Source organism: Chlamydotis macqueenii, chromosome 2 (assembly GCF_036417535.1).
Source record: "Chlamydotis macqueenii isolate bChlMac1 chromosome 2, bChlMac1.mat, whole genome shotgun sequence".
NCBI lineage: Eukaryota > Metazoa > Chordata > Aves > Otidiformes > Otididae > Chlamydotis > Chlamydotis macqueenii.
In genome coordinates, this window is record NC_141557.1 from 36,569,241 (window position 1) to 36,582,063 (window position 12,823).

The window sequence follows — 12,823 nt, forward strand, 5'->3', positions numbered from 1 at the left end:
TCTGTGGAGGATCCTGCTTGAACTCACAGCTCCAAACCTACAAGAGTCCTCCTGGGCGCAGCGCTGCCAGCACCTTAAAATAACTCTCAAAAGGAAAGTTAGAAGGAAAACATTACGGTCCCCTCCAGCGAAAATGGTACTGTGCTCTGACAGTGGCATAGACCAGGCATGGCGCAGGTTTTCAAGGTTTGTTAACTCTTTCTTAACTCTTATGTTTCTTTTTTTTGAAAAAAAATTCTCACCTAATGGAGACATCAAATTGATTCTGTCTAGTTGATGCATTTTATGAGTATGGTAATTTAGGGACAAATTCTTTGCTTGGCTCTAGAATAGCTCAGAAGAGCCTCAGGGTTAATATTTGCTAGCCATTTCTGCCTCCTCTGCATCACTATGCATCTGCCTCTTTAGCAGTACTCAAAGAAAAAAAAATACACAATTGCATTATATGCCTATCAACTGTTGCTTGAATTAGATTTTCTGTGCTGCAGTGCACCGCACTCTAATTTTGATTCCTGCTGGAGCAAATAAAGTGTTTAAGCATCCCAACAGATTTTATAGATCTAAAAATATCAAACTTTTTATCCTGACATTGGTTTCATAATCATTAAGGTCTTGGACTTTTTTCAAGGTCCCAGCTCCTGAAGTCAGGGGGATATCTGAGAAGCTGGCTTAAAAAAAATATAACAAAAAATCAGAAGACAGAGAGTGTTGGATAACTGTGTATTTTGAAAGCCTGGGACTTGTGCATGCCTCAGGTTGTTAGTATTGCTGCCGTAGTAGTACATCCCTTTTCCAGGAGCATCATCCAGCTTGGGCTTGTTACTGAGATGGATAAACTAATCTGTGTTGTCTTTGTCCCCTCACTCCCTTCCCAGGTCCTGAGAGCAGTCCTCCTGCGAGCCCGGTCCCAGCTTGCTCCCAACAACAAGTCATCCAGCACAACACCATCACGACCTCCTCCTCTGTCAGCGACGTCGTGGGAAGCTCCACTCTAACCCAGCTCGCCAGCCACAGAACAGACATCAACCCCATCCTTTAAAAGTGGTTGATCAGAAACTGCTCGGGGAGTGTGGTAGCGTATCAAAGCGTCCTCTGTGCTAAGGACATTTGCAACCGTAACTCAAGCCTGGAAGATTCCTCAGTTCTTGAAAGACTCTGGCTTTCATTTTTATAGCTATTAAAATGTCTTTTATACTTAGTTACATAAAAGGGAGTTATGCAATTAATATGCTATCAGCTTGAGAAATGCTTTGGTGCTTTCTCTAGTTTTTTTGGTACCAGTTACTTGTTTATAAATCTAACTGTTTCTGTACATAGTCATGTTTCCTTCTCACCAACCTAGCCTGAAGCCTCAGAAATACAGAGTTGTGTTAAACTGCAGCTTGTTAGCCAATGTGAGGCATGAAAAGTATTAAACAGAGTCATATGTAGGTAACTAGGAGTAATTAGGCTATAAATATAGAGAGAAGGCATCTGCTAACAGCATAATAAAAACTGAGTTGGCATTGTGCTATCAGCAGATCCCGTCTTGCATCCAGAGCCTCTCTCAAAGCGGTTACATAGGATGTGGCTATCAGGACAAAATCAAGCCCAATCAGCATGCCCTTTTGTCTAGCCCTCCCTCTTCTCCTCTTTCTTACCTTGTCTTTTTCCTTCTCCAGTTATTCTTACACCTTCCTTTTCCCTTCCCAAACCCTTTTCTTCCCCCAGCTTTTTTTCTCTGCTTTTCTTTTTTCACCCCAAGGCTTTCTCACTTCCCTCTCTTTTTCTTGAAGAACGGTGATGAACAAGCAAAAACTTCAAGCCCACCTAAAAACTGTCAACGCGGCTGCTGCTTTCACTAGCTCTTCACTCGCAGCTGCGCCGAGCATTTGGCTTTTAAAAAATAGAAATGCTTCTGATTTAGTGTTTTTAATAAACAGCGAAAGGCGAAAGCAGGGCAGCCCCAGGTGAAGCAGGATTGAGAGCCAGCTGTGTTGGTGCTAGCAGCCCTGTAAGCTTCTGTGGCGTGGCACAAGCGTAGCGAGCAACACCTGAGAATCACAGCAATTCTTTTGCACTGCTGGTCATTAACATAGAAAAATCCATGTAGTATATAATAATGCAGAAAAGTTTTGTTCCCTAACCCAGTTGCATTTTTCTAGCACTGAAAGCTAACAGCCTCAGGTTTCATGGGCTATAAATAAGAAATAAATGAGTGTAACAGTTCTGACCAGTTGGGAAAATGCCATTTTTAATTCCCAGGGAAAGACCTGCTCTCTGCAGGCGTTTCTTTAAGTGTCCACAGACCGATCCTGGGCTGGCAGACAGCAGCATAGCTTCACTGACTTTAATGGCACTTAATGCCTGTTGACCGCGGGTAAGGAACTGTCTCATTACGACGCTAAATAATGTTTAGAAGGCATGCAGCTGCTAAAAATGCTGCAAGAATGGCAGATCTCATTGCACTCTGGATAAAATTCAGTCCTTCAGAGAGGGTCTGGAAAAGACCCTTATGCCACAATTAAGGTTTTTGTTTGGACTCTGGGCCTGCCCTTCAGCGTGACTGATTTGCATCCCCGAGTGGTACTGGTGATGGATGGGAAAATCAGGCGGAGATGATGCCAGTTAATTATGCTGCCTTGCCATATACTGGGACCTGATTTTGCTCTCAAATCTGTCAGTGACAAAACCTCCCGCTGCTTACCCAGGGAGCAGGCTCCAAGCTGGTGATAAACATTCAAACATTTTGAGCTGCAGCTTTAACAGCAAAAGCTAATTCACATTATTCCCAGCAAATTCTCTAGCCCTGAACTGACTTTGTTCTGAAGCAAAGTTCTCTTCCTCAGATGTTGTGTCTTTGGTTTTTAGAGGAGTTCTGAAGTTTAAGAGGGTGGCTCTTCTCCACGCAGGAGGGAGAGTGAAACAACTGAAGCGTGAGGCACTGTAACGAGCAGGGCCCACCTGGAAGGGAAAGCAAAATTCTGAGGATCATTCATTTCTGAATTAGTTCTTACCTTGGTAACTAACTTTTTGTCAGTATTCTTTAACAACTCGCTTTCCATTTATGCAAATACATTCAAAAGAAGAAGATTTTTAATGTACAGTGTAAATCTTGACTTGATTATATAGTCTAAGAACCAAAAAAAATTATGAAAAAATACAAATGTAAAGGATTTTCTATTATATTTTAAACAAACATATACTTTTAAAGTGTTTTAAATACTGAATCTGTACTTTTTTTTAACCTCCAGTTGTAATAGCTAAATGGTTCTGCTTCATCATGGCTCCCAAGGGAACTTTTTTCAAATATGCAGTCGAGCAGAATGTTCCAGCTGAGTATCCACTATGTAAAAAAAAAAAAACCCAAATAAGCATTTCCCCTGTGTCTGAATTTCATCATTCACCATGAAAAAGAAAATGCCATCGCAGGGTTAATTTTAAAAACTTTCCCTCTATATGGGTAGCACTTAAATACATTAAAAAATAAAAATCAAAGTTGTTGGTAATATTAGAATACCCAGTTGAGCTACACTGCACTAGAATTACGGTTTAGCTCCATTTTATTCAGTCTCCTCAATTAAAATATTTAGCTGTTAAACTGAAAGCCTCTACATTAAAAAGAAGAAAAAAAAAAGAAAAAAAATACAAAAACCTTGCCTAAGTTTTGTTAAATTCAGCAACTTGACAGTTTGACTGATGTGTATTATATATAGCTCAATTATTTCTTTTTTTAATGCTAACTAGGCAAGCCAACCACACATGTTGGCCTAAATGTGTAATTACAATGAAATGTCTCCTCTCTATACTATTGGCCTTTAGGTATAATCCTTGTTAGTGATGTGGAAATAAGTAAAGGATGAAAAGCTATTTGCTATTGCTTCTTGTAACTCTGTCGCAGGTTCACAGGCCAAGACAACACGCAGCATATTTATATCAGCTATATCATCGGTAAAAGGACCAACTGTACCAGGCACCTTATATTATTCATCAGATTCGCTTCCACATTAAAATTCTCTTGTTTTCCAGGGGAGTGATCCTACAGCCCTTCCTCCAGCTGCCGATCCGGCTGGGCACTGGAGGCTGCCTGAGCAAGGGCTGTGGGAGAAGCCCCTGTCCCTGTGTCCCCGGGATGTCTCTCTGCTGCGCGGTCGGTGTCAGCAGCCTCTTCCTAAGCATGTCACTCTGAATGCACTTCCCAGGTTCTTTCCATCAAGGAAAAATCCTCCTTTTCCACAAGCTACTACTGGAGACTGCTCTGCTTTCTTCCTGCCCAGCAAATTCAGCCCGTCGCCAGGCTCTCTGTGCCCCGTCCTACCGCCAGTGGATGACTCAGACCACTTCCCTCGCCCGCTCTCCCGGGCACTAGCAGGGCGGCAAGCCTCAGCCGGCGCCTTGCTCAGAAGGAGGTATTTCTGTGGATGGCATGTCTCATTGTGCGACATTGGAAGCACGTTGGAAATCTCAGCCACGGACAATTGCAATACTTTGATTGGAAAGAAACGATGCTGTGATCTGGTTCCTTCATCCCTGACCCCCTTCCCCGAGTCAATTTATGCAAGCCATATTCATAATGCTGCCTGTGGGAGACAAGTAGTTTGTGTGCTATCATGGTGTGTTTTATAAGGACGACGACGATGATGATGATTTATGGAGAATTTCACACTGTTGGGAGTTAATTCCTGCTACGAAGCTAACTGTCTGCTGCCCGTCTTCTGAATAGTGGAAAGTCAATGGTTCAGTGCCTCAGTGCGTGTGGATTTAGTGTGTTAACTGACTCTGTCCTGTTAACTAACAAGCCAGCTATAACTGTTGTTAAATGCCCAACTTTTGAGGATTCATATTTTTTTAAGCAACAATATTTAGTGTTGAAAACTAGCCTTTTAGTTTAGGCAAAATGTGCTTTTTAGCAGCTAATACCTTTTTTAAAAAAAAAGCGTATAGAGTGAATTTATGAAAATTCATGAGGACCAAAGCAATTTTAAAACAGGAATCTATTAATTTAGTATTCACATAGAATTTTATAAAGTATTTATTAATAAATGTTATTTTAACACATTCCATTTGAACAGTATTCTTGTACAGAAACTGTTTGGGTTTTTTTAAGTTACAATATTAGTTTTGCAATAAACTACTCTAGGTGTGTGTGCATCTTAATCTTTCAGGGTCTCAAGCAGAAGTCATCCATCTAAGATGGAAAAGCTTGCTGAGGTCAGTTGTACAGAAATTCCTACAATTAAATGTTTTCCTTAAAGCAGCATCTGCTTTTTTTTTTTTTTGCCTTTTTGCTTTTTGGTTTTTTTTTTTTGGTAACAACAAAGCAAATTATGAACCTTCCTTTGCTTCCATTGTATTGGAAAATGTGCTCTCTCATTTTAGAGAGCACGAGTCAACCTATAACTGGAAAGCCTGTCTTTTTTTTTTTTTCTTTTTTTTTTTTTTAAGGCTGATTTTATACATCACCACAGAAGATCTAACCCCATCCTTCTTTCTCTTCTAATACCACATAGTGAGTTGCACTATACTGCCTTATCATTGCCTCTTCTGTCCTCTTACTAAGCAGTGTTCCTTAGATTTAGACCATTGAAACTCCATTATACATCAGAGAAAATTACTGGAGTGGGAAGAAGAGAAAAAGATTGATCTATAGACATAAAAACTAAACTGTGCCTATAAAACAAAACCAGTTGCAACTAATTAGTATCTTATTTCTACGTTTCAATTATTTATATTATTTTAAAATTGCACTTTAGCTCTCACTCTCTTTCTTGCTCTCCCTTGTTGAATCATTTATAAATACTCTTGTAAAACGTTTGCACCAGACACATTTATATGCTTTCACTGGTGGCATATCTACAACTTGTCTCTCACACCTGCCCGAACGGAGAAGCTGAGAACAGCCAGTCTGCAGTGTGACTTAGACTTTACACCCTCTTCATGACAGCATATAAATGTTTTATTATGCAAAGTGTGTGAGGCAGCATCTAAGCTACGTTTGTAATCGCCATCCCGAGAACCAAAGTGTCCTGTATGTCGTAAGGTCAGGAGATTGGCTCTGTTGTGCATTCTCGTGCACTTTGACTGTTGTCCAACCCGCGGTAGCTGCAAAGCTGCAGTGATAACAGTGGCCATACTATGTATTAGAGTTCTGAATCAATAAAATATGTTGCCTTATAACTTGACTAGGGACAGCACCTTAAAAAAAAAAAAAAAGGATAAGAAAAGAGACTAAAAACTTCTGAGGACAAACAAAAGCAATAAAAACTCAAATGATTTGAACACCAAAAAAAAATTTCAATTTTTGATCGTCTGAAATAATAATCTTCCTGCAAAGACAAAAAAGACTGTTTACATCCATAACCTCTTTCTTTTTTTTTTCTTTTTAGAGCTTACAGTTGTCTTAGTTTTATCAGTGGCTTTACACTTAAGAGCTAAATTGCTTACCATTATTGGTTTTCCATAGCTTTCAAAATGACTTTATAGCAAATCCTAAACTGCATGAGGCCAAAAATGTCAGTGTTCACAAACACTCACAGACAAGATTGATTCTCTAAGTGGAAATCTGATCCTTTCCCAGGCTCTCCTTGGACTGGAATCAATAATTACAACTCGCTATATTTAGACCAGTGTGTAATACCTGGGATTCAGGATCTCCAGTTCCTTATTTATGCAAATTAAATTTAGTGACGTTGAGTTTCACCTGGTGGAACTGTTTCTGAAGCCCACAGTAAGAGCACGCCTGCCATCTGATGCTGTGAGACTCTCAGACCCAAATCTCTTTCTTGACTAAAAATCTGTGCAACAACCTTCTGAATGAAGACTGAAAGCTCCTACTGGCTTTGCTGAAACTGCAGCAGTGCCAGGAAGCGAGGCAGGGAGGAGGGCTGATAGAGTATTTGAAGGGAAATGTTTTCCTTGTTGGAATTTAGGAAATTCCAGAGAAATTTTTTCCCCACCCCTCAGAGCTGAGACTGCAGAGAAATCTCTGTCAGAGACAACCTTTACCATGCTTCCACAAGACAAACTATTTTGCACGACAGGTATATTCGCTCTTCTGAATAAAAATAATTGCCACTGAGAGTTTTGCCAAGGACTTTATCATTGGGACCCAAGTGTTTCCCAGCCCGTGGCTGTGAGCTCTGTACCCCTCTCTGTAACAGCTCCGTTCAAACACTGAGAAGCACTCATCAGTGAACGTTGCTTCTTTGGACTATTGCCCTTGTCCTGGTTTTAAGGAACTTTTAGCACTGCTTGGAGTAAGCCTAAACTATCGAAGTTTATATATAAATATATATATATTATATTAAAAAAAAAGGTGCTGTCACAGTAAGTTTTGGGCTTGAGGTTGTTTGTATTGTATGCAAAGGTTTTGTGTTTGTTTGTCTGTTTGTTTTATTCTGTAAAGCAACCACCTTCCTTACCGGAGGGAGATAATTTTTTTTTTTTTTTGGTACATAAATGTAAATACTTGCTGCAGCATTTAATATGTTTAATTTTATGTTAAGCTTTTTGTTGCATTGTGAACCCATTATTGTTACAAATGGACAATGAGTTCATTGAGACTGTTCAACTAGGTCAGATTTTTACATCTCTTTCTAGCTAGAAGAGACAGGAATTTTGTGCATTTGTACAAATGTTAATAATATCACTGCAATTCCAATATAATAAAGCACTCAAATACAAATAGTTCCAGTAGTTTGACTGTGTCCATACCCTGGACATTTTACGGTATGGGTAGCTCCTGCAATTAAACCAAGCTACTCTTCAGTGATTTCTATTCTAACTGCAATCCCTCATCTCCCCCAAAATCGGAGGAGGACTAAGGTGCTGGGCATTCTCCTGTCCAGCGGTAGGAGCAAGTGGCTGTGCAGACCCCACGGCCCACCGTTACCCTCTGGCAGCCGAGGTGACTTTGCAAGAACAGGTTCTCTGAAGCTTTTCCAAGCAGGGGGGCTGCAAAGCCTCAAACTAAAAGACTTACGTGGTGGAGGCTGACGCAAAGCCTCCGCATAAGGATGAGACAAGCTGTTATTTTACTTTTTGTTGCAGCTGGAGTGTGCTTATATCAAAATACACTCTATGCTTGTTATCCCGCCAACCTTGCCTCTTGCCAAAAGCTGCCTGGAAATGGATTTCCTGCTGGGCTAATTAGCTCTAATTGTGATGCCCCTGTTATCTTGCCAGCCTCATTTCTCACTATAAATTGGTCCAATACAGACCTTGGCACAATAACATGTAAACTGTAATCTAAAGTTAGTCAGGGTGAACCCATCTCTCCAGTGGGAAAGCCAGCTTTAGATTATTGCAACTTGATGACCTTGCTGGCAGTCCCGGAGCGATGGTCTGACCCGATGGGGTCCAAGATCTGAGAGGCGCAACCTCAGCTACAGGGACCAGCCTGCCCGCAACCACTTGGTCCTAGTGTCACACTGCAGGAGCCTGGCCCTATGCGGCATGACCGTCCTTCTGCCTTGGAGGCCCTGGCATAGGCACAGGTTCTGCTGCTCTTACCCGATTTTCAAAAGGCTAAATCTGGCCAAGAGCATTCACCCTCCTAAAAGGGGTAGGAAAAAGGCAGAGCCATGCCCCTGTTCCCATTCTCCCTTTGGAAGAGTTGGAAGATGGGGCAATGGGCACACATGGCTCCCTTTTTAAGGGAGTACAGCAGACTTTTCCCCCAACCATCAAGACACGGCATTACCTGGAGCTGTTTCTGAGGCCATATACTCCTGTGTTGCCTGTAAAGCAGGGCTGTCATGCCACAGCTTAACCTGTATTTAAACAGCAGGGCTTTTGCTCTGGGACCACATACTGAAAGAGGATCATCATATCTGTAAAAATAGATGCCTCCCATGAAGGCATATCACAAGACTATTTTATTGTCCACACAGTTATATTTACACCTGACAGTACGAGTTAAGCAAAATGTATTCAGGCTGAGGTAACGCTGCCCTTTACAGCTGATTCATGGTTTCCCAAACCCGATTGCAGTATTTGTTCCTCTTCCAAGCAGTCCATGGTTACTATTGCTCTCTCTGGGCTGCTCTGGACATCATAACAAAGTTATTATTAGAGAAAAAATGAATCAGTGTAAGCTCACGCTCCTTTCCCTCTCCTTTGCAGGGATGCAGCCAGAACTAGACTGAGCTGACAATGCTCTGCATCAGCAAGAGGGTTGCTGCAGCTTGCATCAGTTGGAGCAATGGTGCAGAGAGACCCCTTCCCCTGCCAAACTATCCCCTCGTGCTTTGGCTGAAGGCAGTTTATAGGGAAAATCAGTTTTCCTCTCTGCAATAGCTGCTGGCTCCTGAGGCCCCACTACGGGAGTCTCCAGCTCTGGGACTACCCCCAGAATTGCCCTGTCACACCTACTTTCTTTACAGAAAGGTTTTACTCACAGTCGTTCGAGAGCTGGACCCATAGGGAATAAGCACAAGGTTAAACACCAGACTTCCTGAAAACTAGTTTCAAGGGAGTAAAAAAATTAATCAAGAGTCAGAAAGGAGGGATCAAAATTACACCAGGACCACTACCACCTTTCAGATCAGAGCCAGTAACTGAGAGTTTTGGGGGCATTTTCTCAATTCTTTGGTCTGCTTTGTTTCTGCAACTACCCTAGCTTCTTTTTTTTTTTGCCTCCAATCTGCCCTACACAACAGGGACATTTGTTTTAGTGGTTCTAAGCAGGGCAACGGTGCTTGCCGTTTGCTTAAAACTCTCTTTCTGCAGCACTCTTGAGCACCAGCTTTCTTCCAGCCTGCTCTATTCTCCAGTGCAACACAATGCCATGGTATGAGAGTGACCCCGCCATTCTGATAAAATATTTAAGACGTGTGTTCTGATTGTGTTAGGTAAGCAAATACCAGGAGAGCCCAACCATTAGTGAACCCGATCAGCCCGTTCCCCCAGGACTTGCTGGCAGAGCAAGCCAGAGCAGCCTGAACTACAAGCAGCTGGGGGGCAGCTGCCTTTCTCAAAACAGAAGGGAGCTTGAAGGTGTATCTTGCAGAGACTCGAGGAATTTGCAACCTATGTGCCCCACTCTAAAAGCAAATGATATACATATAGATATAGATTTAAATATAGATATAGATGATATATATATCTAGATATAGATAGATTGGTAGACAGATTATATAAATACATATAGATGGTATAGATGCAGATATAGATGTAGATAGAGATATAGATATATAGATGTAGATATAGACATAGATATAAATATAGATATAGATATATAGATATAGATATAGATATAGATATAGATATAGATATAGATATAGATTATATAGATACATATAGACAATACAGATAGATACATGGATGCAGATGGTAGAGATGTGCATGTGTGCGTATGTGTGTATACAGCAGGTCAGCAGGTGTTTTCACAGGGCATTGCATTCAGCTGACAGCAAGTCAAGTTAAAAGAAAGAAAAATAGTTGACATAACCAGCCAGTTCATGTAGGAAATTGAGCTGAGAAAAAAATAAATAAAGGCAGAAACAGATTAGTTTAAATCTGGGGTCCTCTGGATTATAATGGATCACATAGGAAGACAGGAGGCTTTGTATGGAAGGACTCTACATCCTCCTTGCACTTTCTCTTTTGTTTCACTAATCATTTTCATTCGGTGTTCTGAGGCGGCTGAGCCAATTCCAGCTTAGCAAAAGTTTTTCTTAGCTTCAAGAAGCTGTGCTGCAAAAACAACATGTAGCCATGGATGAGTAAAAGGAACCGTTCGCAGTGGGACATGGCTGCAGACTCTTGGTTATGCAGGATTGTTTGGTATCACAACACCTGCTGTTGTTTTGGCTTGGCCTTTTTTTTTGTTGGCGGCGTTTTGCTGTAGCTGTTCCCGGTGTGGCAAACCATGCAGCTCACCAGATGCAGACCCCTGGGAGGGCAGGTGGCAGCTGCGGGTGGGTGCGCAGGGAGGGAGCAGAGCACCGGAAAGGCTGTGGGGTTGAGATGGCCAAGATGTTAATGAGCTGCTGCGTGGTGAAACTGTACCCTCAGGCTGGGCTCAGACGGAAACTCGAGCGAGATGGTGTCCACAGCTTGCCCAGTCAGTGGTGGTGGTGCTGTGCCCCTTGTCCCTGTGAGGCTTACCCACCTGAGTGCACTTCTGGTGCTGACCCACCAGCAAGGCTTCATCCAGGGTTGTCCTTCCCCTCCAAAGCCCATGAAGACAAAAGTAGCTTTATAACATGACCTGCTCTCTGCCTTCAAAGAGTCAGCAAATCTCACTCTGCAGATAGAGGGAAACCCCAGCTGTTGATTAAAACAATGTATTTTTTTCTTCTTTTTATAGTTGCTTTCCAGAACGGAACCCGCATTTTTAATCACTTAGGAGGAGCTTCAAACATATCTTCACAAGGGCAATTTCCTCTGCCATGTTATGCTACATGTCACTCAAGGAGAATTATACAAAGTCCTTTTTGCTCTCACAAGTCCTCATTTCTCTCACAAAACCATTTCTCCTTCCTTTGCAAGCCCCAGCTCAGTGCAGGAAGGGTGCAGGGGTGAGCCTTGCTGAGGGACGGTGCTGCAGGAGGAAGCATGACACTCAGCAAGACCCTGACACTCACAACTCCTTTCTGGGATGGGATGAGAAAGGCCTATTTTTCCCAATTGGAAATTAAGCCCCCTGGGCTTGCCAAAGCCATGGAAGATGTCAGGAGCAAGGCAGTCCCTTTTCCAGGAAAGCTCTGTTCCTAATGTGGTATGAGAACAGGAGGATCCCACCGGTGCCGCAAAGCGGAGCTCCGGCAGCTGCTGCTGGGCTAATCGGAGCCAGCAGCTGGGAGAGGAAGCCAAGGACAGCTTTTCAATGCAAGCGGCGGAGAGAGGAATGAAAAATATTAATTTTAAATGGATTGACGCTGGCCTTGCAACTAGGCAGGCAGACATCCAAGCCTGTCAGGAGGGAGTAATGAGGGCTTTTAAATGAGATGTGATCACCTATATGTGGCTGTACAGAGTATTTGTTGTGTATCCCCAGTACCTCAGGGAGAACCCCAGATGCGTAAAGTTGCGAGCGTGCTGTCCGTGTACAGAGAGTTTCAAGTGCTTCTCAGGCTTTAATTTAGTGCCTTAATTACCCAGGGATTTAGGTAAATAGAATTGTCTTCATTTTTTCCCAAATAGGAATAGACTGACAGAGAAACTGGAAAAGGTGAGCATGCCTCCTGCTTTCCTACCCCCCTTTCCTGCTTTTGCCAACAGCCCGGACATCAGGGCCTCACCAGGAGACTTCAGGCAGGCAAAGCTTTACCTGCTGCAGGCATATCCATGCAGTCCTCTGTAGAAATTGTAATCCTTGCCCTCAAGGAGAAATGAGCTGTTTCGCTTTCCATTTGTCTTCTTCAAAGCTCTGGCCAAGCTCGTCCTCATTAGGAGACCATGAAAACACTGATGTTCTTCACATTACGACTTCCTCTTGGATTAGATGGGAAGATTTTTATATGCTGTAAAAAGATTCTCTGGTTCTGACATCTCTTTTGTTATTTGCCCAGACCAAAATCTTGTAAGGAACAGGAATGGGAAATCATATTGGCGTTCAAATAAAATGCCACAAGCATCCAGAGAGACGAGAGGAAAACCCTGCTGTCTCATTAGCCAAACTTACACATGGTTATAATCAAATGGGTGGGAGGGAGACATTCCCTCGGCCACGGATACCACCAATTTTTTCCTTAGGTTCCAATTCTGTAACTCTTATTCATCCAAAGATAAACGGGCTTTTCAGGCAGGGAAAGAGGGCTTTGGGACTGGTCTCTAAGGCTTTTCATGTATTCAGTTGTCACTTGCCTTTTACATTCAAATTCTGATGGGTCAGGCTTCC

General features: G+C 42.4%; 1 protein-coding gene across 1 annotated transcript in view; it reads left to right on the plus strand.

Moving 5' to 3' along the window:
• CREB5 (cAMP responsive element binding protein 5) overlaps window positions 1–7,661 on the plus strand; it is a 259,728-nt gene extending 252,067 nt beyond the window's left edge. The window contains exon 11 of the mRNA XM_086742589.1: window positions 876–7,661. Coding sequence (XP_086598715.1) covers window positions 876–1,039 — 164 coding nt within the window. The 3' untranslated portion in view covers window positions 1,040–7,661. The remainder of the gene's footprint in view (window positions 1–875) is intronic.
• The last annotated feature ends 5,162 nt before the right edge of the window (window positions 7,662–12,823 follow it).